This window comes from Pleurodeles waltl, chromosome 3_1 (assembly GCF_031143425.1).
Source record: "Pleurodeles waltl isolate 20211129_DDA chromosome 3_1, aPleWal1.hap1.20221129, whole genome shotgun sequence".
Classification (NCBI taxonomy): domain Eukaryota; kingdom Metazoa; phylum Chordata; class Amphibia; order Caudata; family Salamandridae; genus Pleurodeles; species Pleurodeles waltl.
The window spans coordinates 1,629,891,784-1,629,919,521 of record NC_090440.1 but is presented as its reverse complement, the minus strand read 5'-3'; the positions used below and the strand labels follow the sequence as shown (position 1 = coordinate 1,629,919,521).

Below are 27,738 nucleotides of genomic sequence, written 5' to 3'. Positions count from 1 at the left end.
TTGTGAATATCCCTTCCAAGTAGTGATACAGTAAGAGATGTATCAATGATTTCCAGTTGCAAACTATTGGAAATTTACAGACCCCAACATTGAGTTGGTTACCCAGTTGCAAGGAGACATTTCCCCTTTGTGAATGTTAAAAACATTTCAGGGAGACGAGTCAGTGCTACACAGGACCACTGCCAACTTGCAATGAAACTTTTGAAAAAGAAAACTATTTTGTAAACACAGTCCTGTTTCCTTCAAGGAAAACGGGCACACTTGCAAAATGTTGTCTCTATTTCAACACATTCACAGACATGGTGGTCTGTTCATCCTTGTAGGCCACCATCCTTATGAATGTGGTCAATCAGAGTAAATGGCAATTTGTGACCTACCTCATAAATATTAATGAGGCAGGTTTTGGTTTGCAGCCCAATCCGATTCCTTATTTTGAGACTCAATTTAGTAGTATATAGGTTGGTTTGCAAAATCTGAATCGATTCACAAAAATGTGGTTCTCATTTTGTGACCGCTTTTTGTTAATCGATTCTAAGTACATCTGACCCTGATTATATATAGCAGGCATGTAAGCAAAACCCATCCTGCACCATCTTGTTGCTTGCCCTATAGGCGTTGACAACACAGATTTTGCTTTGAACTTTGGCCCTCATTACCAATAAGCAGGTCATTTCACTGGGGATGGAGTTAATTACCCCATTGGAAAGACAAGATAAGTAGGGCCATATGGATGCATATATTTTCAGATGGAGATTCCGGCTGCTGGAAGTATCCGAAATCTCCTAGTAACCCTCTGGATTAAAATGAGGAAAAAATTGGACCAGAATTACCAATTTCACTGATAATTTCTAATTTCTCAGAGGAACCGCAGGATGCCATTTGTAATCCCCGGTTATTGTGCGCTCTTTGGGTTACCAGCAGTGCTTGAAATGGAAAAATATAAGTATTGGTACTCTGTACAAGAGTACCTGCTTGTTTCTGAGGAGGGCCTGTACTCTCCAATTAAAGGTATTGCGTTTTTCTTGAAAAGTGCAGGTACTCTCTCTCTCAAAATAAAAAAGTGCCAGTACTCAGTACCGGACAGTACCGGCCCATTTAGAGCCCTGGTTATCAGTACTCTGGTATCGGACACAGCAGAGTGTGGCATTAGCATCACCAAATCCAGGGCAGTAATCATGAGGCAAATAATGCCATTCTTTTCTGTTAAAAAACGGAGAAAAATGTATTGCATCTTTTTTTGACTGACTAGACTATCTAAACACAACAAAAATAGAGCAAAGTCAGTTTGCTTCATTTTTGCTCTGGTACAAAACTAACGTTAAGTTCACGTTACATTTGCAACATTCGTAACGTGAAAATTCAAAACGGTATGAAATTGATTTGCTCTTTTTTTGACATCACTGTTATGAATTATGTCCCATGATTTTTCAGTTCAACGTTACACAGAACATCAGAAAAAGTTGCATTATTATCGAAGTTCATCGAAAGCGTATCGAAAGTGTCTTACCTTCAAGCCCTTTGGACCAGGAAGCCCATCATCGCCTGGACGTCCCTTTTTGCCCTAAAACAAGTAGGTTGGAACACAAAGTCAGAATAGATGCCCCTTACGCTATTAACAAAGCTTTTACATATTTACAGACTATTCACTTGTTTATTGAGACTTGTAGATAAACTCATTTATCTTTTCACCTGTCTATAAACGCAAATAGTTGTGCCTTCCTGTCCATTAAAAATGATTACAGTGCAGTCATGACAGCCCTGGTATTACTAGTCTGAGAATGCGAGGAATGCCCCCGGGGCACGCCTGCTTTCTGACAGCATGGCCGTCCATCAGGCACCTGACAGCGCCTCATAGGTGCATGCCAGCGGGTTCCTCAGCAGCGCTCTCCGGCTGTCGGTGGTTTCACTGACGTTGTGTACATTTAAAGCGGGCAATCTGCATCTGCACGTCAGTAGTCTGAGTTCAAGAGTCATCGACGCCGTGGCCCACTTAATTTACCTGACGCACTGCTGATGGATTGTGAAGTCTTTGGGACCAATCGCTCAGGTGCCCATGAAATGATGCCAAAAGATTTAAATTAATTACTGAAATCATTTGAAGGTCATTGTAGGGGTTAATAATATGTGAATAGGCACATTGATGCAGTCGCATTAAAAAGTAAAAGAAAACCCTTGCAGAGCTGTCTGTTCAATCCCCAAAGGCAAAAACAACCTTGTGCGTGAAGACGCATGTTCCTTCTGTGCAGTGAAAATGCGTTTGCGCAAACGTATGCCTTCTGGGCGGGATGGCTGGTGGATGACTGAACCAGTCACGTAACTGCTGCAATGAGCAAAAAATTCCTTAAAATAAAGGAAAATCCAGTGTTCCTGCCACACTGTGTGGCCAAGGACCATGTCAAAAGTGCTTAAATGGTGCTCATGTGAAATAAAACAAACATTGACAAAGCCAATGTGTCATATTTTTGAGACCTACTGGTTTTTGCCTATGTTGTACAGCATCGATTATTATCAATGCTTTTTTGCTGGTGTTCAAAAAAGATTCGATGACTTGGCTGCTGTTGGTGGTCATGTCTTTTTGCACAGGCCTAAAGAATTACACAGTCGCCATTTTCTTTTCTTTTTTACTGACTGATCTAAGATGGCGCCACTTAGATCGGTGAGTAAAGAAAAGTAAATTATAAATGTTCCCACATGGTTGGTGTCTCTCTTTATCCAGAAATCCTGGTTTGAAACAGTGGAGTTTTGTGCTCTGTATGTTCTGTTGCATCCTCAATACTTGGGCACAAGCATGGTCAGACACAGCCCTGATCAGGCCTACATAACTGCCAACTGACTGAAGCAGTCACACTGGAAAACCTAGGATCAAAGCTAGGCCTCTGGCAACTTTGGCCATTTGCCTTGGGATTAGACAGCACCAGGGTCTGTCTCCTAACACCCAAATGATGACCTACGTCTTGACTCTGGTATTTCGCCTCCCCAAATTCCCAAATTCTTTAAGGGAACGAGCAGTTGGAGCTCATGCAGTTTTAAACTCTGTTCTGTGCTCTAATTATAAATGTGTTTGTTAGTGAGAGGGAGCAAGAAGGCCTGGCTGTGCCTGTGAGATGAGTGCTTGTGAAAAGGAGCAGCAAAGCTGGTAGTTCCTTGCAGTTCAGCGAAGAGTTCTGGGAATACATCAGCACATGGGCAGGGAATAGTATGTCACTCGTAAAAGAAGTAGTTGTAATAGCCCACATGACCACCTTCCACTTACAGCAGAGCTACCCCATGCTGAGGCTGCCTTATTTCTCAATGATCTCAGTCAAAACAGCTGTCTCTCATGTGTCACAGCAGAACTTGCCACAGTCGCAATTGCTATGTCTCACTTGCCAAAGACAGTTCAGCTACTCCTCAACTTTGACAGATCAGTCAATTGATTTGCGGGCTGATTTCCAGCTCAGTGGAGCCTTTGACGCTATCTCACACCTGGCTTACACACCTGAGCTACACAGCAGCTGTGAATGACAGAAGGAATATCCCGTATAGTTTACAGACATCGAATTGTCTTTCTATCAGTTGTATTTGTCTAGGGGAAGCAGAGAAGAGGGAATCGGGAAACACGTGACCTTGGGGAAAGAGAGATTGTGACCAGACTCTGGTGGATAAAATTAACTTCAGTGATGGCTCTGGTTAGACTGAGAAAGAAAGGGGGCAGGGAACTATTGACACAAGGGTCATAGGCATAGTTAGACTATACATATGATACAAATAGGGATTGGAAATTTCAACACACAACTCAGGGAGGCTGCACTCAAAAGCAGCATGAACAATGCATATGAAGATACTCTCTTACACTACAAACAGACCTGGAAACTAGAATCTTGTGTGACAGTTCCCAATATAACCAGAATCAATAAAAATACGCCCCTGATGAAGAGCCATGATCATTGCTCTAGAAAGACTCTGACACTCAACCACATAGGTTATTTAGAAGGGCACAAGACCCATTGCCCCTACACAACAAGACTGCCATAGTGGACATAGGTTAAGAGGCTGATGTCTGCACAAAGTGGCAAGAGGAAGAGGTGAGTACTGAACTATACAAATAGTAAGTAAATCTTTATTTATTTCAGTTAATTAAACCCTTGATAGAATAAATATGAAAGCAGCAATAATGGCCAAGTTATCACATTAAATTAGAGAGAATGTATGTGCGACAGACAATACGACATGGAGTTTGAATGTGCTTGTTTCAGAATTAGGAACAAAAAACAGCTAACAAATACAACAAAAAGGTCATGCTGATCTTTCTTTGGTGTTACCGCTAAAGCTCATTTAAATACAGAATTTTATCCTAGGTAGTGATGCAGAGCGCAGAGGAAGGTTTTATGCTACATATGGGTTGTGCGGATTTTCCTCTTGACAGCGTCCTGTAATTCTCACAGAGTAGAGTTGTCTGCATGTGGGGTTTCACATTTAAATCTGTACTTTCTTACTCATTTGAGGTGTTATGAGACAAGACAAAGTGCCAAAATCCATGCAATTTGAAAATATTGAGGAAAAGTCTTTTAAAATTAAGTTTTGCAAAAACAAAACATCAATTTTCAGCGCACCTAGCGCTTGCAAGCAAACATTGCCAGTTTGCATGAAAAAACTGCATGAAACCATAGAGTTAGGGTAATCTGGTAACATGTAAGCTAATAATCAGGATCTATATGCATCTTTGTTTGCATAGTAACAGTTTGTGCATCTTTGAACATAACAATCTAAGGTTTTGTTAAAACTGATCCATAAAATAGTCTGCGGAACCACCATGTGCAAAGTGAAGTCAAACATAGGACAATGATGGGCTGTCACCATCCAAGGTTATTCCTTTCTGAGGGAAAGTCAAAACCTTAACCTGACCTCTGGTTGGTGGTACACTAGTGTTTTGTAAAACCAAGGAACTTGTGACTTTCCTGATTTTTACTGTTGTGCCTGTGAATTGTTTCTAGTTTTAGAATTATAGGTTGCCTGATAAAACTGGTTCAAATGAATTGCCTATGTTTGCTAGCTTGCTAATTGCTTCTTCGAGTTGTTAAAACAATGGTAGGTAAAAATCAGAGAAGTAACACAAATGAATATGGCTATTAAAAAGCATAAGCATATCAAAATGGTTCCACTCAAAGCTCCCCTATTAAAGGATATAAAATGATTCTACCTAAAGCTCCCCTATTAACAATATTTCTATTCGTATACATAGTTCATGCAGACTTTAATGACAGTACAGTGCAAAATCTTTCATTTCGTATCATTCTCTACCTTCTGAATGTAGATAAAGATAAATTATGAAAAGGGTACTCACTGCAGGTCCAGGGTGGCCTCTTTCTCCTTTGTCACAGTGGCAAACCATCACTTTGGGACACTGATAAAAAGAGAATTCAGAAATAATCATCCAGAACCCACTGATATCATAAACGTGGGCAATGTGGCAAGAGGCACATCACTGGAATCAATGACAGGTTGACTAATCTGGTGAGAATGATGCTTCCCCAGGTTTTTTTTGTATGTTGTCATTAAAAGAAGTGGCAGACAGCATGAGTTTAAAATACACACATACACTCATTAAACATATAGCAATAAACACACCGGGCGCAGCCTTTACTGAGCAGAGAATAACATGCAGAGCGACTCAGGAAGGGTGCTCCATGACCTCGTTTCCATCCCCCCTACTTATATTTATGGAATTACCTTCGCCTTATCAATCACAGTCACCTCAACGCCATTACATTGTCATTGCCATTACTGTGACTGAAATACGATAAGGAAGATAAGTGGGTTTAGCGTTGTGGTAAGGATAAGGGTAAACATAACAGGAGGGGATATGTTTTGGGTGAGAGTAAACTTGAAGGAAAAAGATGGGTTTAGAATTAAGATCATGGCAAGATATATGCTTGGGGTTTTAATTATTTCAGTGGGCAGGTTTATGGTCATGGCAGGCAATACTTTTAGGTTTAGGGTCAAGGTGAAGGTTGCATTTAGAGGTAGGATAAGGGAAATGTTCTAGGAGAGGTTAAGGCTGTTAGCAAGGGATACAGAGAGAGGATTAGGGAACACATACGATGTAAAAGTATAAACAACGTGATGATGTCAAGGCAGTAGTTAAACACATAATACCAATACTCTTGAGGTTGACAAGTCAAGGGCAAATGGGGTTGTGTGTGAATTGTGATGTCACTGCATAGATAATTCAAGAAATGATTCAAGACTGCTTTGGGCGACTTCTGAGAGTATCCAGAATAGCAAATAGGTATGTACTGTATTTGTACAATTTACCCCAAACTACAAGTTAAATATAAAACAATACATACCCCTTCTTCTGCAAGTTCAACCTGTAAGAAAGAAGAGGTAACAGACATTACAAGAATGTACTAATGGATAAATTACATTTTAAAAATATTTTAGTGGTTTTTCAAAAACAAGGAAGCAGTGTAACAAAGCCATCATCTATGGTCCAGATCCGGGGTCCAGCTCTTGGGTGCAACCATGATAGATCATAGACAGTTCACCAGACAGTTTGTAAGTTAACGAGTAAACGGGCTATCAGGACAGTCACCACAGAGAGTCCAATGACTGAATGATATTGAAGCCTTCTCTTGTAACAATGGGAGCCAGATGTATTGGCAGTGCCAGACAGACTGAGGCCTTACCTTGCTCTGGATCACATACAACGATTTGTGTTGAACTCGTATTTCAGAGTGTGCCTAATGATGAATGGGATTCAGGAAGCTACACAAAGGTGAACTGAGGTGCACGAATGCACTCAGTCACACACTTCAAGGGTGTTTGCACTCCTCATGTAAACCTAGATGCACAAATGCCCTTATTCAAATACCTTGGTTCTAGACTCGTAACTGTTCTCAAGCAATATTACAAGCATATGGTGTAAAATTACCCTTCGCTTAATTACTTCAAAGGTATAGTTAAGTTGGCATTGCAGGGCGAAGAAGCAGATGCTTGCTTCAGTAAGTGTATTCACAAACCTTTGGCGGACACATTTCAACCTTAAATGCAACAAAAGATTAAATTCAGTAAAGGGCACGAGTAGCTCCCTATCCAGGATGGGAATAGGGGTGTGGCAGCTCAAAATTATTGGGGTGTATCTCAAGGGGGTTTTCTATAGAGCTACTAATGCCCATGGTGAAGCAAAACTTGCAAATAAGCACCTCAAAGCCAATAAGACTGGCTTCTTTAAGCTGCATGTGAATCTTTTGAGGTAATATCCATTTGTGCAGTATGAATGCAAACCAGAAAACACATATATCCATCAAAAACATACCCAACTGTCCAGTTGACACACACATGCAGACACGCACACATTCAGACAGCATACATACGGGTACATGCAGACATAGGTAGATGTTGGTTGAATGCACAGATGGATTGCTGGCTGCATGTTTGTATACAAGGATGAATAAACGTTTCGAGGACCATGATTACAAATATTGGTGGATGGATAGATAGATGGGTGTAGTTGGATAGCTGTATGGAAGCATAGGTGGTTGCATGAATGCTGCGTGTGAGTTTATGCATGAATGTTCGGATGTGGGTGGATATTAGATGACCCATGTTCTCTGTTCTTGTTCTCCGTGCACGTATCTGATGCTAGGTGTCTGTTTGTTTGTGCAGGTATGATTGTCTATGCCAGAGCTCAGAACTTTTTTTAAACCTGCTTTGCATGCGTCTTATCCTGAGCGTCTTTTTGTACTGTTTGTGTGTCTCAGTCATAATGTCTGCACCCAACGAATTACAATAATTATTAAACGGGATTTAAAACGGCAAGAACGGAATGAGCTCTGAAACAAAAAATAAGAATGCCGACCTAGTTCACTAAAGATTTCGGGTTAGTTAGAGTTTGGTTTATGTTAGGATCCGTCGTTCACTTTATATACGGCAGATCGACAACCGTCGTTTTTTAAACAAAAATATCACTACATATTTATCAGAGCAACTTTGTACCCTGATTCCGTTAAATCCGTTTTAAATTTGACGCAGTGCTCACTTCGGACGAGCCCTCAAGAAGATGCAAGAGCTGGTGCCGAATTAGCCATATTTCGTCTCATCAGGATAATACTGCTCCATTGCCCAGCTCAAACAAAACCCAGTATACTGTGGACTCCCTGCGCAGCAGACGTCTGTTCTAAATGACAAACAGCACCATAGAAAGAGCGGCTTGCAAGCTACCCACAGAATTGCCTTAGGCATGCTGAGGTGCAGGTTTAGGGTGCCTCCCAAAATTCGAGCACAAAACAGCAGCAGCATCTCCCTGAGCAGCGCCAACCAGCTCCTGTTGCAGCACTGCCGTCCCTCGGCCTGAGAGACCTGTCTGGGACCAGTCTGACCGACTGAAGGCAGGGAAACCCCTCATTAAAGATGGCAATTTCGTCATGACATTGACATGGTGGCCATTTTAGATGAGGGAGTTCGTCTCATCATCTGTGGTTTGCCGCCAGGTACGACAGAAGGTGATTTTTTTTTTGTATATGTTTATTGAGAAGTACATGTCAATATACAAACTGTGTTAAATAGAGAAACAATAAATCAAATTTTGGCCATAAATGAAAAATATTATGAAATATTAATTTCTCAGATTTCTAAACATGAGGGTGAGTCTTGTGAGAAGTAATTGTCACGGGCAGCAAATATCATATGTGTAACTCCCTGCAGTTGTCCCCTGTGCAGTGGGTGATGCTGCAATGACTGGCTAAGAAGCAATCATTAACGCAAACACGGAAAATATGTTTTGTACTGAGAAATGCAATGGACTTATATTAAAATGTGACACATACCCCATTGAGTCAATGTCTGAAGAGGTTTACGCAAACGAATCAATGGTGGAAGTGTGATAACCAACAGCCCTCCTCTGTATATTCTTTATCTGAAGTTGAAATCATTACTTATCGATAAACTTCATTACCCAGATTGAAGCCCTCCTCGTACCAGTCCTAACATATTGGGGCAGTTCTGCCCCCGGACAGCACTTCACAATCTAGCCCTTTACCACATTCTTGTACCCCCCACCCTTAAAGGCTCCTCTCTTTCTCTCAACAACCTGTTAGTAACAAGTCCAGAAAGGTATAAAACTGATAGGGAGGAAAGGAGAGATCCTGACAGGGATGAGGGGGATCTTAATCGGGGTGAGGAAGTTTTCCGGTAAGCAATGATATCATTCCCCCCTCATAGGACCTCCTTGCCCCAGCCCTAACATACTGAGGAACTCACAAACAAAGAAGACCACGTTTTATACCATATCTGAAATGCTCGTATAACTTTTATCAATCACAACAATTACTTAATTGCTGCTTTAACCACACCAGAACCAAAGTTGCCCAAAGTAGAATCCATCACGTGCAGATGATGGCGATTAACAAATGTGTGATTGGCTGGCCAAATGGCTGCCCTACAAATCTATTGAATTGGAACACCTCCTGCCTGTGCCCAAAATGTAGAAACGGACCTGGTAGAACAACCTTGGACTCCAGAAGGGGAGACCTCATCCAAAGATTTGTAAGCCTCGCAAATAGCCTGGCACATCTATCTGCTCAGATTAGCAGGAGTAACCTTTTTACTCTGAATCACACTCCCAAATCTGAATTTCTTTGTACAATGTAAGTAAATCAATAATACATGCTTAATTTCTAACAGGAAGGGAAGCTGATCATCACCCTCTTAAAACAGGGAGAATGATCTCCTGCTGGAAATGAAACTTCGGGTTTACTTTAGGAATACATTTAAGATCAGGCCTAAACACTAATCTATCAGGAATAATCTGTAGAAAGGGAAAAGAAGTAACCAGGTATTTCAGCTCACCCAGTCGTCTAGCAGATGTTATTGCCAGTAAGAAAGATGTTTATGATGAAGCCCAGATGAGATCTGCCTCATCCAAAGGCTCAAATGTAGGTAGCTGCAATCCCTTCAGAACAGTAGACAAATCCCACATAGGAAGAACAGGCTGAGTGACAAGTCTTCATAATCGAAAACTTCTTATCAATTGAAGGGCGAGGGGTGTAACCTTTTGGATCATTGGGAGGGAGGCAGGAGTCTTTATGGGGGACACAATGTAACAGGACCAGTATGTGAAGTGCCTGCCTGGCGGCGGGACCACCTCAATATGTTTTGATTGGGAGGAGGAGGTCCTATAAGGGGGTAATGTATTGGCATGAGCTCTGCCACAGATAATGTCTGCAGGACGTAGAACTACTCCTGGAATGCTGTAGTAGTTTCCCATTAGTAGTCCCGAAATATTCTTTCAAGAAGTCAGAAATTTACTCCAAATATAGTGCAAATTGTGACTATGGATGTCTTAGACGTGCATTGTTTCCGTTCGAAAGTAGAATATTTTTGTATTATGTAAACCTTTGTATTAAATACCCAAATGTTACATAGAATTAATAATAAAATGTACATGTGTCTATGTTGTACTTGCTAGCAGAGATTTTGCTTTTTTGTAATACTATAAATGACATGTGTTGGTAATAAATAACTCAGTGGTTTTCAATGCACTGACGTCAGTCAAATGCAGTACTGACCTGACCCTGTTAGAGTCTTCGACCTGCATCGTTCATAAGGTGTCCTACAGCTCTGTGGAACTGCATCTGCTTGAACAATATTTACCCTAGCCGTTGTCATGCCTAACACATTATTAATCAATGAAGAAGCTAGAGCTCTATTTTAGCTGTATTTCAGAAATATGAACATATGGAATAGCAGTTGTGAGAACCCATTTCACCAGATCTATTTTATTGAAAATTACAAAATAGGTGGTATTCTCCCGTTTCTGAGAAAGAAATCCAATAGAATAGTATTACCTGGAGGTTTCCCTGCCCTCATACAGCTTTTGCAGAACTTTCCTTTCCAAACTGGAGTGGGCCTACATCCCCCAGCCCTCCAAGAGGCATGCCGGGGCCAAGCAACAACATTGTGCTCTTAAGCGCCCCATTAATCTTGCAGCGCAAGTCTTACCTGGAGGTTTCCCTGCCCATATACAGACTTCCCAGAACTTTCCTTGCCAGACTGGGGTGGGACGACGTCCCCCAGTGCTTGGAGCAGCAGGGCCAGGCCAAGCAATGACATCATGATCTAAAGTGCACTATTAATCTCGCAGTGCGGGACGTGCCAGGGCCGTCTTTGCCCATCATCGCCCAGAAGAGTTCAGGCCAGGCTCACTCTCTTTCATCTAAACTTTGCTGTAAATGCCACAGTAGTCTTGTGAGTTTAATTGTATTTATTCATTCAGTTATCTTATGGATCCCAATTTAAGTATTTAAGTATTTAAGGCCAGTGTCTGTACAGTGCCGAGATGGGGAAGCGGAAGGCATCTGAGCCGCCTAAGACCAATGCTAAAGGAACCAAGAAACCTGCTACAGGTGGCCCTGTCCCAATACCTCTGCGGGAAGAAATGGTACTCTCGCTGATATTAACCATTTAATCAAGGAAGGTGAATTAATCCTTAAAGCTGAACCAATTAAAAACAGGGGCAAAAGGACATGTTATGAATTCCTTTGTATTAGCTAATAAGGATGGCCTTAGCTCATTACATCGCAAGCTAGATGACTCGAAAGGTCTATTCTCCATTCTATTGGAAAGACTTGCTAAAGGGAAGTTCCCCTTGGTAAACGATTGCATCTGTCCTTGCAATTGTCTCTCTTAATTAGCAACAAGGAAACAACAATCAGGGCAAAGCAATGACCCTAATACTGTAGCAACGAGGGATGATGTCGTGGTAAATTCCACCCAAACCGCTACTTATGTTTGTAATCCAAGCAATATCTTGGTAACTCATGCACCTTGTGTGGCAATTAATCACTCTCAAACTAACAATAGGAGAAGTCCCACCTCTAAGATGGGCCCTGCCATGATTTATGCACCCCCCACCTATTGATGTACGGGCTCTTCACTGGCCAAATGAGAGACTCCTCTTGCCCCGTCCACCTTATGTCAACCCAACTGCAAATGGTCATTCTCTGGCTTTGAATAAGTACATTGGTGCTGATTATCTGTCTGGCCAAGACCACATTCGAAGGGCAATGTAACCAAGCGACAGGTTTACATGGCATTGATACCTAAAATGATTTGGGATGTCTATGAGAACACTGAGGCACTATAAGCAAAGCTATTCATTGGCTTAGTTTGAAACACAACTGTCTCTCTACATTTCGATCAGATATTGAATATGCTAAATGTTGTAAGAGTGATTCCTCTAATCTTGACTATATTGTACTGACACTAAAGAGTTATCAGATGGTACTCGACCTTATCAGTATTGGACTCCAAACCTGCCACCTCAGTGGGTATGCTAACTCTGCCATCCAACTAATAATGCTACCACCTTCACCCATGAAAATCCACACAAACAATGCGCTGCTCCTAGGCCAGGTTGTGCATGCCCCTACTCGGGGGGGCCCCCTGTGTCTGCTGTTTTGGATGGAGACAATCTGATAATTCTGGTTTACTTGATCCTCAACCTAATCTATATACCACGAGTCCACATATTGCCCTCAGGCCTGTTGCCAAGCAAACTGTTGGGTTGAGTTGACTACAGGAATATCTAATTTATATGTAGCTATCCTGTCTTCCAGTGGTCTTGCCAATGCGGGAATCCATGGCCAGGCTTTATCCTATAGTGTGGAGACAGTACCTGAAAGAGGGCCTGGTCGAGTGCCTGGGGGCTGTTAATTTTGATGAAGAATAACGTGGCATGCTCACACTCACTGTTGAAAATCAATTGCCTTGATGTTGTGGAGGTTCTACTGGAATTTCCTTCAGCCTTATGTGTGGTGTTGTTTAATGTTTATGCCACGTCCGTTCCTGCTAGCAATACCTCACCAACTGTGGCTCTGCTGGATGAATTAATTGAGGGGTACTGGCAAGAAACTAAAATTGTGGCTGCAGGTGATTTTAAAGTGTCTTTTGAGCCTTCTCCTAACATAAATGACTTGAAAACCTAGGCATTATTCTTTTAATTCTGCCCTCCAACTACCATCTTTGGTGGTTGGTTGGGACATTAGGGCATGCAATGGGAGCACTCGCTCTGACCATGGGAGATCGCCCACATTTAAAAGGGGAGCATATTCAAGTGTCAGTGACTATATCTTTCTTCACATTATACTTTGGCCATTGCTTACTTTCATGGTAGTGGGTTCCTTTTCAGACAGTGACCACAACCCTTTTGTTATTAATCTAAAAGGGAAAGCTTTTAGAAGGACCCTTACCCTGTGCCCCACTGTGGTTTCAGGTCCTTTTGTAGACAATAACAACAGGAGGGCCTCATGTGCCCAGGTAATGGCTAATCCTAAATGAAATGCTGAGATTTACCATTGGGTTGTGTTTTTTGTGTCTGAAATTGAAAATAGCCCTGATTCGCCTGAGTCTATCCTTGATGTCCATCAACAACTCCTTAGTAAATTACAAAGCATTTTCTTTAAAAACAAATTGGCCGCAATCCGCGCACTTCCAGCGTGATCCAAAGTGGTTCAAATCTTTGTGTAAATCTGCAAAATAACCTCATAAAGCTTCTGTTAAAAGAGGGGTGCAAGTTGAAGTTATCGAAGCCCAAAACATGTAAAAAACACTGCAGAAGAAAACTAAACAGGATTGGGAGGAAAACATGCAGTAGATTCTATTATGTGCCATTAAAACTAATGACAATCAATCATTTGGTGAGTAATTTTGCATGGGAGCGTAGATACTGTTAATACCTGCTGTCACTTTATTCAGTCAGAGAATTGAGAAGACAACTTTGCTGGTCTGTGTAACCAAAATACTTCTGGCACACCCCCTGCTGACATTAGACCTGCAAGTTCTCTTGGGATTTTTCGTAGGTCTATGTGCCAGGCGCCCAGTGAGCCTTTCTTTAGCTTAGATAATACTTTCTCTGCTATTTGCCGATTAAAATCAGATAAAGCCCCAGGCCCAGATTTGATCCCGGGCAACCTACTCAAATCTGAACCTCCAGTCTAGGTTAGTTATATAAATTCCTTGTCAAATGCAATTGTGGCAAGAGGCAAAATCACAGATACATCGAAGGGATGAAATTATTCCCATGTTTAAGAAGGGTGGTGGCAGCAGTACATCGAATTACAGGCCCATAAGTTTTATTGATAAATTACAAAAAATCTTTGTGATGCAGATACTTGCTAAGTTTCAAAGCTGGATTGATCATGAGTCGATCTTATCCCCTTATCCCTAGTCCCCTTATCCCTAGTCCCCTTATCCCTGGGTTTCACGCAAAAACGAGCGCTCCTGACCAAGTCTTCAGATGTGCATTTTTATATTGGAAGTATGCTCTACTATGTAGGCAAAAATGCTATGTTGCATTTAGAAATCTGCACGCTGCATTTGACCTGGTGCCAATGAGAAAGTTTATAGGAACTCTTGCCTCAGTGTGGGTGCCTGCTATTCCAATCTTATGGCCAGGTTGCATGAAGGGAACTATGCGCAGGTCGGCTGGGGTAGCAGAAGGCAATTGCATAATGGTATTCCCATTTCTCGGGTGTGCCGCAGGGCTGAGTCCTTGCCCCCACTGTTTACATTGTAGATCAATGGAGTGGTAGAGGAGCTCATGGCCTGCAACAATGACTTCCCGTCAAAAAGGTCCATATTTTGCTTTTTGTTGATGATTCTCCCCTTATTTTGAAGACCCCCAATGGCCTTTCAAAAGCTTATGGATACATTTGTGGATTTTTGTGAATGCCAGGCCTTGAGTTGAATGCCAATAAGACTAAATTTATGATATTCGGAGCAGGAACTACCAAGAGCTGTGTCATAAATATAGCGAATATGCCCCATGAAAGGGTTTTCAGTTTCAATTATTTAGGAGTCAGATTAACAGACAAACTAAGTTGGCAACTGCAACTTATTAAGAGCTCTTTGTTCACAGCACACATATTTAAAACTATTTTCCGTTTGCATGAGCAATCTCATTCTCAACCTATTTCCCCTGCTCTTGAGGCACACTGTGCCAAGGCCCAAGGAACAGCCCTTTTTAGTGCTGAAATCTGGGGATACGCTGATGCTCAGAACTTGACCCTGGCTGGGAATTCATTTTAAGATCACTTATCTCTGTCCCAGTCAGCATATCTCTCTTGCCACTTTTTCTTGACCAGAATTAGAAGGGTATAAAGATTGTTTAGGGGACTTACTGAAAAAGAGTGGCATTACAAAAATTCCCTGGATGAAGTTTGTATTTAGCTGGTTTAGAAAGCTTGGGATGTCTAGACTGTGGTAGGAACCTAGTGATATTCGGAGAACCGAGATTGCTATGCTGAAGTCAGCTTATTGGGTGTATGTCCATGACCGACAGATCTTGAATGAGACCCTTGGCCATCAATCAATACTGTTCTTAGAGTTCAAGCTAAATCCCCAGTTTGAGGTTTTTCTGGATACCATTAGCCATCCCTTAGTAAAAAGGCTTTACGTGCTATTTTGAATGGGGTGTTTACCTCTCATGGCCTTAAGCTCGAAGTAGAAGAAAGATCTGTCTCCTAATATGTGCCCTGCTTGTGCCTTGGCTCCTGTGGAACACATTCTGTTTTTCTGCACTGAGTATTGTAGACCTCGCTGTAAATGGATATTGCAGATTTGCTTGAACATGGGAACATCTCACTATCTAGTAACTGTGAGAATTCTGAAAGCCGATACTTTAGGTCCTATTGTGTTTGCAGTTAGTTGTTTCTTGCTCAGTATATGGTTCAAACGCACAGAATTTCTGGTTTCACCGTGACCGAGGGCGGATGGCTTATGCATCTTGACAGTGAGGAAGATGTTATGATTGTAATACTAAGATTTGTTGCTTGATGATGGTCTTTGCCACTTGCAAAAAAATTTTTGTTTGCCTATATAGAAATGTTTTTTTTTTACATGTAGCACTTTAGGCACTTAGGCGGTCATTCTGACCGTGGCGGGCGGCGGTCGCCGCCGAATGACCACACCGCGGTCAAAAGACCACGGCGGCCATTCTGGCTTTCCCGCTGGGCCGGCGGGCGCCCGCCAAAGGAGCGCCCGCCGGCCCAGTGGGAAAGACCCTGCAACGAGGAAGCCGGCTCCGAATGGAGCCGGCGGAGTTGCAGGGGTGCGACGGGTGCAGTAGCCCCCGTCGCGATTTTCACTGTCTGCTGTCAGACAGTGAAAATCTTTGTGGGGCCCTGTTAGGGGGCCCCTGCACTGCCCATGCCAGTGGCATGGGCAGTGCAGGGGCCCCGAGGGGCCCCATGACATCCGTTGCCGCCATCCTGGTTCTGGCGGTGTAAACCGCCAGAAACAGGGTGGCGGGAAAGGGGGTCGGAATGCCCATGGTGGCGCTGCAAGCAGCGCCGCCATGGAGGATTCCCTGGGCCAGGGGAAAACCGGCGGGAAACCGCCGGTTCCCCTTTTCTGACCGCGGCTTTACCGCCGCGGTCAGAATAGCCCAGGAAGCACCGCCAGCCTGTTGGCGGTGCTTCCGCTGCCCTCCGCCCTGGCGGTTTCAAACCGCCAGGGTTGGAATGAGGGCCTTAATGTTATTATTTGGTGGATACATTAAATCAACCTAATTTGAAGTTGCCCTGCATGATAAATCCCACTCAATGGCCAACTCTCCATATTATGAGAAGTAGGTGAATTTAAGATTCAGGGATCTCGGATTTGTAGGCGTCACCACGCTCTTAATTAGTCTTGCTAACCTTAAGTTAGCGTTTCACTGTATTGCAAGGGTCCTGTGATCCCCTTGACTGTGCCACTTTATAATATGAGCATTTTTCTAGTGCATTGTATTTTGTCAACTATGAACAAGAATCCATGTAAGTGTTTTTGTCCATTATTAATCACCCCAATTTGGAGGTGTTAAGAGAGAATAAAAATGTGTTTGTCTCTGAAATGAAAGTTATTTTTATCTTCTATTTATATTTTAATGGTTGTTTATTTGTCAAAATTACCCTTTGTAAGTTTTGGTAAAGATTTGACATAATTCCTTCTTTTCCCTTTTTTCTCTTCACCTCTTTCAAAAGTTGCATTATTGATTATATTTTTTTCTCCTACGTCCCTTCACTTTTCCCTGTTCTCGCCCTCTTCCACCTCCTCTCCTCTTTTCTTTTCATATTTTTGGGGGAGTGATGACCCTGCAATCCCTCATTCTGCCTGCAAATCCATTTTTATTTACACCCCTCTTTGTCTCTCTAGCCAAATCTTTATCCTTTTGTGGTTGCTTTTTCAGATTAACTGCTCCCAGGCTTCCTGCTACCTGTCTTATTTTGTCCCTTCCCTTCCATCTCCTCCAGGTACCTTCTTTCCAAATATGTGCTCCTTTTCCTTGGTGTTTTTCCTTTTGAAGTTGTCTGTTTGCTACGTTTCCTGTTTTAGGGTAATATTCGAAATGTTTAAAAACCATCCCCAACCCTTCGCCTTTTATTGTCTTAAAACTCTTAATGTTTTCCACTATTTTTCTCATATTTAGGGTTTCTCATCAATGGTATCTCTCAAAAAACTTTTCACTGCTTTCGTTTGTAATCTTCTGTATTCGCATAACTATATTTCTATTAAACAACATACTACATTCTTCCTTATCTTACTATACAAGCTACATTCCAATTTCACCATTATTCAGCACCCAGCTGTGAATCTGTCTTTCTGACAAATTATAATTAACTCTTAATATATTTTACGACAATGTGCTACTTTTTTGAGGATTTCTTACATAAACCTTAATAAGGAATAGTGCTTCAGTTTAAAGAACCACAAGCCTTTGGAATAGACACAGAGAGTTGTGATTACATCTGTTTACCCATAGTGAATCCATCCGTTACAAGTCATCAGCGAAAATGGAGGCTCCACCGTGGTTGTGGAAATGAGTGTTGAGATTGTTTTGTAGATTGGGAGGAAGTGTACTCTAAACATAGGGGCCTTGGAGCAAGATATATCTGTCCTATTTTGTTTCCCATTGAAATATACCTGAGGTCAGTGATAAGGAAAACTGATGTTAAAGTTGGGCCATAGAAAGTAAAAACATGATTGGGAAATGCCAGTGCATCACAGCATCCAGTCTCTGTTATAGGTGAATGAATTTACTATACTAACATAAGTATACCTTTGTGAAGGCAACCATTTATAACATAATAGCACATGCAGTCAACTTTTTGTCAAACGGTTGAATATTCGACTAGTTAACTGCTCTGATCTTTAGACAATTGGTCCTAATATCTAGCCCAAATATTGTTTCTAGCCTTACAGCATTGCCTCCGAAGTAATCACCAAAATACATCATTTCTTTTTTGTGGGTGATGACTTTAAAACTTATTTGTATATATTTATATATCCATGTGTGTGTGTGTGTGTGTGTGTGCGCGAGTATGTGTGCATGTGCATAGTGATGTGGTATTCTAAATGTGAATTTATTAATATGTTAATTCATGGAATCATTACTTCTGTTTATAATTACTATCTTACTTACTATTCTCCTCTACAAGCAGCTGAGTAATGCTTTTGCACTTTAGCATTACATTGTTGTTTCATATTTAGTATGTTAACCCCATTCATATGCATATTTGCTGCATTCCAGATACCACAACATATTACATACATATAGTTTTGATTGAAACCGTATTAACACAAGTTTGTATAGCAGGGAATTGGCTCCATCATGCAGCCAGGTACATAATAAGGAATTTAGTATCTGCGGTGCATGCAGTTTTCAGAGACAGGAATAGACATTTATAAAAATGTGTCTGGGGATGCAGAAGTTACTGGCCATCATATTATAGAGATATAAAAGTATTACAATTGTTACAGATAAATTAAAGTTACCACAGACTTAACAAACAGTTACAGGGTTTCACAATTTGCTTTTGGTTTATAAACCTACAATGTGGTGAGGGGGAATTTAGGTGAAAGGGAATACATGAAAAGGCTTGAAAACCTTTCAAGGTGAAGAAGATTGTGTCAGTCTTGCTGGTGAATTTTCGGGCTTATGTAAGTTAAGGACAGTGCTATGTTTTGTTTTGCATGGTTTTCATAAACACAACATTTTGTTCCATTATGTTTGATTGTTTAATTGGTAATACAACAAACAGGAGTTTTGCCAAAGTTTAATTTTCCAACAGTGCCAAAAGTAAGATAATTCCATGCATATATGAAAGATTGGGCTGAATTTGACACAAAATCAACTTGTCCAGTTTTGTCTTAAAGAAGTTGAAACCACATTAGTTTGCTTCATTTTCTAACAAGGAGTATTTAATGAGAAGGATTTATTTGACCTTCCTTACACATGTGCCAGATCCAAGAAGTATGGAAAAACTGTTCCACTTGTTTCTCGGGCAAAGCTTTCAACATGAATGCCTCTGTCACTGAAGTTGCAAAACAGGAAAGAGTGCATTTATTTGTGGTAATTATTTAGAGCAGACATGGGTAAAGCAAACAGCATGCTATGTTTTACCACATAGTGGCTTTGGGACATTTACTAAAAAAGGGGAGTTTGCCAAAGTGCTTCAAGAATCAGGAGTAGCAGGAAAACAGGTTGTGTGTCATTATATGCAATTGGTACCGGAATGTATACATTTTACAGAATTTGCAGAGTTTTTTTTTATAATCCCATAGTTAGGTTCCTGATTCATTGAAGTGATTGAAAGGTCATGGACCATTCAGGGAGGAGATATGATAAGGCTTAGATGCTGAATTCTATTTTAAGGGCTATCAGAGGGGACAGTCTTAGGTGTTGAAGTTGCTGTCATTTCCATTTTTAGTTTTTAGAAAGAACTTTCAGGTTCAGGTTGATGTTGCAATTGGTGTGGGAGTTGCATGTAAAGAAGAGTTTGTTGGTTATGTATTCAGATTTAAGGGAGTGTGTGACTTTCTGAAAGATGTGCAAATATTGTGGTTTAAGCTGATTAGAGGAAGCTAATAAAGGTTCCTGGTTATGTGTGGTCATGATCAGCAACATAATCATAAACTGTACTACCTTGACATTCTCTTGCATTCCTTTTTTATGAGCCATGATTACTGTTAAATCCAACTTCCTTTGCTGGGCTTTCTTCAATCTTATCACCATCAATAGTCAATTTGCTGCATGTTTTGCTGCTTTGTTCTTACCCATCTTTAAAATGTCTTGTCTTTAATGGACTCTCTCCTCAAGATGCATTCATACCATTTGTCTATCATGTTGAAAAGTACCACCTTTGTGAACCTCTCCTTAGAATAATTAGAGATCAACTGAAATCGGCTTTTCTATTGGCTAAGATACCTGAAAATATGTTTCTAGCCACCTACTAAACTCAATTGAACATTCTTTCTTTGATGTATGCCCCCTAGGGCTCCGAACACCACATGACACTAAATCCAATGCTTTGTGTGGGAAATGGACTGAACGTTGCAGATGGAAGTTTCTTAACCTTCCTGGTCTATTGGACCTCTCTATCAAGGTCTTCAACTCACAATTGACCAAGAAATACTCATCCGAAAAATTGGTTCCCAGGCCATTAGGTCTGTGCAGGCCCACCAATTGTTTATATTGATTTTAGCAAGAAATCATGTAATCCTTGAGGTAGCTCTTGGCTACCTAGTCTTGCATGAAAAATAACAGGCCTGCACCTGAATCTAAAGGAATTAGAGTTTGTGAAAACGACCACCCTACTCACTACTCCCTTTCTTTATTGCTGTCTAATCTACTTTCTAGCGAAATGTACCCTAACCTGACATGCTACTAGAAATGTGGGTAAGTACCAGGGGACAACTAGATAATTTGCAAGCATGAAATCAAAATCAAGACTGGTTCTAAACCTCCTTCACTATTTTGCATCTCCTTGTGTGTATAATTTGCATTTTTTCCTTAGGACAAGAGAAGCAATCTTGTCTCGAGCCATACTGACCAGTAGATTAGACCATGCAAACTCACATAATGTTAGCCTTCCAGCAGTAAATGATCCAGAGTAGCCACTCTGTGTATCTACTGCATATTGAAATGTGATCGATCCTCACCACCTCACCTACAAGGTCAACCATTAAATGATTAGTTTCAATTTCCATATTAGAATTAAGGCACTGTGCTTCATTCATCGGGGCATATACAAATGAGACTCCATAAAACACAAAGAAAAAAATACGTTAAAGTCGCCTTCAGGAGTCTTACATTCTCTTGTAAAATTATACTCAAAGTTCTTTCCCAAAGATGATCTTCTGCTACTAGAGTAAAACACTTATGTTATGGGTCATCATTAAAGGAATCTGATTCCATAGTTTCTGCAAAAGGAAGCTAACACCTTAAATTACCAAAATTAATGTTCACAGGACTGTGGGTCTTGAACCCTGCCCTATGCGTAAATTCTGCAGTGATGTCTGCTCCACAGTAACATAGTATGTAAATGATTTCATTCAGTCTCTCACTCATTCAGTTACTCACTCAATCACTTGCTCACCCACTGGCTCACTTACAGAGTAGCAGACTCACTCACTCACTTCCCACCTTTACTGAAGATTTGCATATTTCATAATTAATTACCACAGAGATATTCATAAGGCTGTTGTTTTTTAAAAAGTTTGCCCACACAACGTTTTGACTGCAGTAAGCAGGGATTTCTGATTAACCACTGCATAGTCCAACACCACTAAAATGTTGAATGACCTCATAATAAAATGTCTTTCTGAATTTGTAATTATTATGTAGTCAGTCATTTAGGAACTCACGAATAGATAATCAGGCCTGAAATGTGAGGAGTGGTAACCATACTGATTTTTTGCACACTGAGGGCCTCATTTTGAGTTTGTTAGGCGTCAGAGGCCGCCCGCCAAAATCTTTGGGATGGAAAACCGCCACTCCGGTTTTCCCCTGCCGACCCAATTATGAGTTTTCTGCTGGGCCAGCAGGCAGAAACAGTGTTTCTGCCCGCTAGCCCAGCAGAATACTCACCACAACATTGATGCTGGCTTGTAAACGAGCCGGCATAAATGTTGTGGTGTGTCTGGTGCAGCAGCACCTGTCACGCTTTTCACTGCCTGTGCATGGGCATTGCAGGGGCCCCAATGGGGCCCCCAGCGCCCCGTTTCCACCAGCCTTTGCATGGCAGTGGGACCGCCATGCAAAGGCTGGCGGAAACGTGGGTCGTAATCCAGAGGGCAGAGCTGCTTGAAGCGCTGCCCTGGTGGATTGAGACCACCGGCACCACCAGGCCGACGGCTGGCAGCAACCTGGCGGTGCCTGTGGTCACACAATGGTGACTCCGCCATGGTCATATTATGGTGGTCGGACCGCCCCTGTCGGCAGCGGTCCAAACGCCACTGCGAGTCTGGTGGTCCATGGACTGCCAGACTCGTAAAGAGGCCCTGAGTAACCTCAGTGATAATACTGAACTGAAAGATCTTGGAATTTTTTTCTAGACTTATGGTCCATTCGGTGTCTAGCAGATGCTAACCTCACTACCAAGTACATCTCTGATTCACTAAGCACTACCTTTCAGATTTTTTCTGAGAAGTACACATCATTACTACTATATACGCATACTTTCAATAATGATGAATGAGGTTGGATGCTTCAACAGTCTTACCATTAAATGCCTAATTTTCTTTAACATAGTAAATTTAATAGCTATGCTTGGAATAATCATACACCCCACCTCCCTGTACTTTGTTTGTGCATACAGATTCCTTCAGTTGCTCTTGTTTCAATAAAACTGTTTTTTTGTTTTTTTATGTGAGCCTCCAGAGTCGGAATGACTTAACTTAGTTGAAAGATGAAATTGAAACTTTTGTGGCATAAAGGCGTGGTTTTGCTCCCATATATTAAAAATATGATATACATTTCAGTGGATTTCTGAGAACTCTACCTTTGTGACAGCCTCACAAACCAATTATCTTGTAAAAACCTTGTGTCGTATATACACAATGACTTGTTATTAAGGTCTTGAGCTGGTGATGGGAAATAATTACTGGAGAGGGGGGAAGTAGAGTAAGGAGAGAGTAAAAATAAAAATAGAGACATTCAAGAGCAGCTCATTTACACGAATACAACTGAGTATAAAGGAGTAATTCTGCCAGAGGACCTTTGCTCCACCGACCGACATTGAGAAAAATGTATGTGCCAAAAATATGTGTGCTTACCATTTTGCAGAGTAAATAACTATTAATCTAACGAACCTATTTCATAAATGAGAGTAGGGTGTATATTTCTGTTGACGGCTATTATGTGAGTAGGATCAAGGAGGATTGCTTGCCTTTGTGTTGGCTCTCTAATGCCACGTGTTCCTGCCTTGATATATACCTGCAGCAAGACCTTGAGAAGGAATGGTTATTAATCACCATAGCACTCCCCAAGGGGAGTCACACTTCAAGAAATATCTTCCCCTGCAGATGCTGCATTTTGATAGGGTGTGTGAAATGCGTGTAATTTCCTTTTGTGTAATTAGGCAACATTTCTCAGACATTACACCTCGCGCCAATTTTAAACATGAGGACGAACTTCGCACTAAGTGCAACAAACCTAAGCGTCACAAACAAGAGCCAATCGACTTCCGTCCACTAGCATTATTTTGGTGCTCCCAGGAACTCGGACTATTGACATAATTTCACTTATTTTCACGTAGGAACCATAACAGAAATTGTTGCAAATTTAATGAATTGAACTAGTACAACTGAAATGTCGCCCATGCCTACATAAATGCTCGATTTTGTGTACTAAACACTCTGTGATTCACCCACATCATTTTCTCCTCTGCTTTTAGGTATACATTACTAGAGTATGGTTCAGAGAGTAGGAATTTATTGTTCTAGATTTGGATCATAGCCAAAGATGAGTGTTTTAGAATCCAACCCATCTGCTCTTTCATTGGGTTACATCTTCAAGTAATTTGGAAAGAAGTTTACGGGATAAGTGACCATTGCTTCATATTCTGAATGTCAAGTACCCTTTAAATTCTTAGATTTCTCATCTTTCCAAACATACAATAATAGACACAAATGTCCAGTATCACCAGTTCTCTACTTTGCTTCTTATGGCATTTTTTCCACACCCCTCAATTTCTACTGAAGTGACATTAGCCTGGTCTCTGACAACAAATGTTTTATCTGTGCTTTCCCTTTCAATATTGTATCTATAAGTTAACAAGATGTGTTTTTGAGAGGATGGCTTATTTTGGGTGTTTTTAATTTTACATCAATTACTTTCATTATGGGGCCAATTTAGACTGCAGACGGCGGTCTATTTTCTGTCAGAGCCACAGAGTAAAATGCTCCGTCACCTTGATGGAGTGCCCATCCTCCAAGTATAGAGGTGTCTGCCGGCCCAGCGGACATCTCCTACCATAGCAGGAGCTGCTGTTACTGCAGTTCCTGTCAATGCATTAAATATTTGATGGGCAGCTCAGTCAACATGACAGTACTGTCCATCAAACATTGAACCTGTTTTTTTTATTTTCAAAACCAAAATCCCAAAACAGGATTTTGGTTTTGATAATAAAAAAGAAAATAAATGTCCCCCTCTTCATGGGAGATGTTTCTGATGGTGTGGGGGCATATAGCAGTTTTCACTGCTCCCTACCGCCAGGTTTTACCTTGCAGTGGCAGACAGTGAAAACTGGCCATTTGACTTCCCATGCTAACTTGACAGGTGATAAAATGTCCGAACCTTTGATGGCCCTTAATCCTTTGGTCCATCGGAAGTGTATGTCATCTCCGTCACCGACATAGTAAAGGGGCACTCGACCTCAAATAAGGCAAGTGAACGTTTAGTTTGATTGAGTGGGGGCTCCATTGCAGTAGCAATGGAAAACACTCTCTGCCAAACTCTAAATCAGCCTGATAGTCTATTATAGATCTATCCACCTTGTCTACAGGCATGTAGACAAGTCTTTACTTGAAACAGAAAATTGAAAATGATGCGACATAAGGAAATATACATCACAGCTTAGGCCCTTGTAAGGCACATATTTCAGGTGGAGTTAGCTGGGTAGCAACATGGGATTCATGAAACATAGACTGCCAAGGGGTGGATAATTTTGATAGGTGTTGTAGAGTGCTGGATAGTCTATTCTGTTCAATGATAACTTACAATACTGAAATAAGACTTAATCCACTTTCTGATTCACCAGTCCATTTTATTATGCAGAACGAAATTATTGTATTAATATGCTTGCACTAATGCTCAGCTGTGTTAAAATGTGTTATGTTGTCTGCCCTGCACTATGGAAGTTGGGGAATAGGCATCTATAGCTTGATATGCAAGTTAGAGCCACTCTAGCCTTTTGGCATCAGGTACAGTGATGTGGTACAACTGGCCTGACTCCAAGATGGCAACTGGTGGTATCACAGTGGGCCACAGTCCTCCAATGAGAGGTGTTAGAAACCTGGACACCAAAGGTCTGTCTCCACAGACACAACAATGATAGAGAACTAATCCAAAAAAATAACCCTTGGGAAATACAAAGCAGTCGTTTTTAGTACATCCACTCTGGTTTATTTTGAGGGCCTGCTCTCCTTCTTCGTGACAGCATCGACGAGTGCGTTAGAAATGGTCACAACATCTTACCACTACAAATGAGGCAGCATTTCCCTCTTTGATAGCAGTTCGTAGGATCTGTTTCACACAGATGTGAGCAGAAGAATTGTTGAAGCTGGAGCAGACAGTCTTAATGGTTTAATATTCAGGGGAGTCCCTAATTAACAGGTTACATTTTTACCTGTGAGCCACAAACTAGCTGTAATGGCGAGCATGGCATCTTGCTTAAGGTGGTTAAGAGAAGGAATCCCGAAAGCTTAATGTAAAAATCACTAGTGATGTATAATCACAATTCCTAATGTAGATGTAATAATTTTTTTTCATGAATGCCTTATGATTAGAAATATGTGGTCTTTAATCTAATGGCTTGTCAGAACATGGTCCTACATAAATATTTTGTGATCAATATCGTCTGTAAGAACATCACTCCATTAGGCCTGATAATAGCAGATCTACGCCTCAGGGGGTGGTAAAGAATGTTTAGGATACAGCAGTTACGTCAGACAATCTTTTTGTATAGGGCATTCTGACATAAAACCAGTAGCTGCTGTAGAATAATCTCACATAGTGCTTCGAGTTGGTGAGAATGGCACTGCCAGTGGAAGGAAACTTTACACTTCCCTGCTCAGTGCTTGCCATGAAAAATAGGCCTCTTTGCTCGTTCAGGAAGCAGTGAAATACTGTTGATGTGCAATGTTTGACTTTTAGTTCTCGTTTTGGTATGCATGTTTGTCAAGAGCTTGATGTTAATAATAACTGAGTACCGTTTGATCCACTAGGCTAGTGCTCTACATGTGAAATTCTTCAGCCCATAGATCATAAGGATTAAGTGCATTCTTGGAGTCCCAAACTCGTTTGTGAATGGGCTCACTTATGGAACATGTCCCAGGCCAAATCCTTCTATCTAACACTGTGTCCTCATGTAGGCGAACATATACAGGGTTGTAAGTTGTGCTCTTTTATTAACTGAGACTGTCCTGACAGATTTTCATTTATATCCCCACACAATAGTCTAAACTGAACATAATGATCTTCCAGCCTGGAGGGCCCATGGAATTAGACACGGATACGCCTTTCAACAAGACCTTGTGGTTACCTGCTTTAATAATTAAGTGGTGGTGTTTATCTTTTAGAACTGTTTTATTGTTTTTCTCAATAAACCAGCACAATATAACCCATGCACTTACGTATAAACAGGTACAGCATAGATCAACGCATTATAATAATCCATTAGCATGACATCAACATCTTTCTTATGACTTCAGTGCATTTCCTCCCTTTGTCCCCACCGCGGCTCAAGGGAGCATCCTTGGATGATGCTATGTATTAAAACATATTTCAAATGTGCCTGCAAGCATTGTGTGCTCTAGTATAAGGCATTTTTCCATAGCTATACTCCAGACCAGTTCTTCAAGCAGTCAGGGCAGGAGGCTGTGGCAGTGAGCATAGATATAATTAGTTCAGCAGGAACAGTGGCACTGAGGCCCAGGGAGTAAGGAGGCTCACAGATCTCAGATTATTGGCTCCCCTAACTACTCAAATGAAAGTAGGGGGCCATTTCCTACGCTTGCAACAGGGTCCCTGTCGTCCTTGCTAGGCCTCTGCTCAAGACATACATTTATGAGAATTTAGTGAGGGAAAATTGGATTTAGTCAACTCAGTGATAAAATATGTTTTTCAAAAATGCTTCTCTATGTATATATTCATGCATATTCAATGGGTAAAACAACATTAATGTTGTAAAAACTAAGCTGTGATGCTTAACTGATAAAATTGCAAATAACGTAATGAAACTATTAGTAATCACCTGTGTTACGCTACCGGAAAAGGTGCTAACACCTTATGGAGTTCAGAATTACTCTAATCAGGTCTGTGAAAGTGACACTGCCATCCCATTCAGTGTGTGGTTGAAATGGAGAGGGGTGCGGGCAAAAGGACGAACAACACAAGAGCTCCAATGCATGCCTGATTGGGAGCTGCAGGAACTGATTCACCCCACTGTGGAGGTATGTATTTATGTGGTATTTCTATAGCTCGAAAATGCAGTGGAGTGTTTTGTAGGGTCAAAGACCAGCATAAATTGAATGCATCTATAAGAGAGGTTGTTGGTTTGTGCGCGGTTAATGCATAGCGATGTAACGTTCTTTAAAGAGGTGCATCTTCAACTCTTCCCTAAATTGGAGCAGAATTATAGCACTCCTGATAAATTGTTCAAATCCTGACTGTTTAAATGGAAAAGGACTGCTGCAATGTTTTTTTCTTTTACACTTCTT

At 41.2% G+C, this 27,738-nt stretch overlaps 1 protein-coding gene across 1 annotated transcript in view; it reads right to left on the bottom strand.

Moving 5' to 3' along the window:
* The window catches only part of LOC138285403 (collagen alpha-1(XXVIII) chain-like), a 196,383-nt gene that overhangs the window by 147,207 nt on the left and 21,438 nt on the right, over window positions 1-27,738 (bottom strand). Inside the window, exons 4-6 of the mRNA XM_069225287.1 lie at window positions 6,330-6,350; window positions 5,324-5,383; window positions 1,508-1,561 (exon numbers count right to left, since the gene is read on the bottom strand). Coding sequence (XP_069081388.1) covers window positions 1,508-1,561; window positions 5,324-5,383; window positions 6,330-6,350 — 135 coding nt within the window. The remainder of the gene's footprint in view (window positions 1-1,507; window positions 1,562-5,323; window positions 5,384-6,329; window positions 6,351-27,738) is intronic.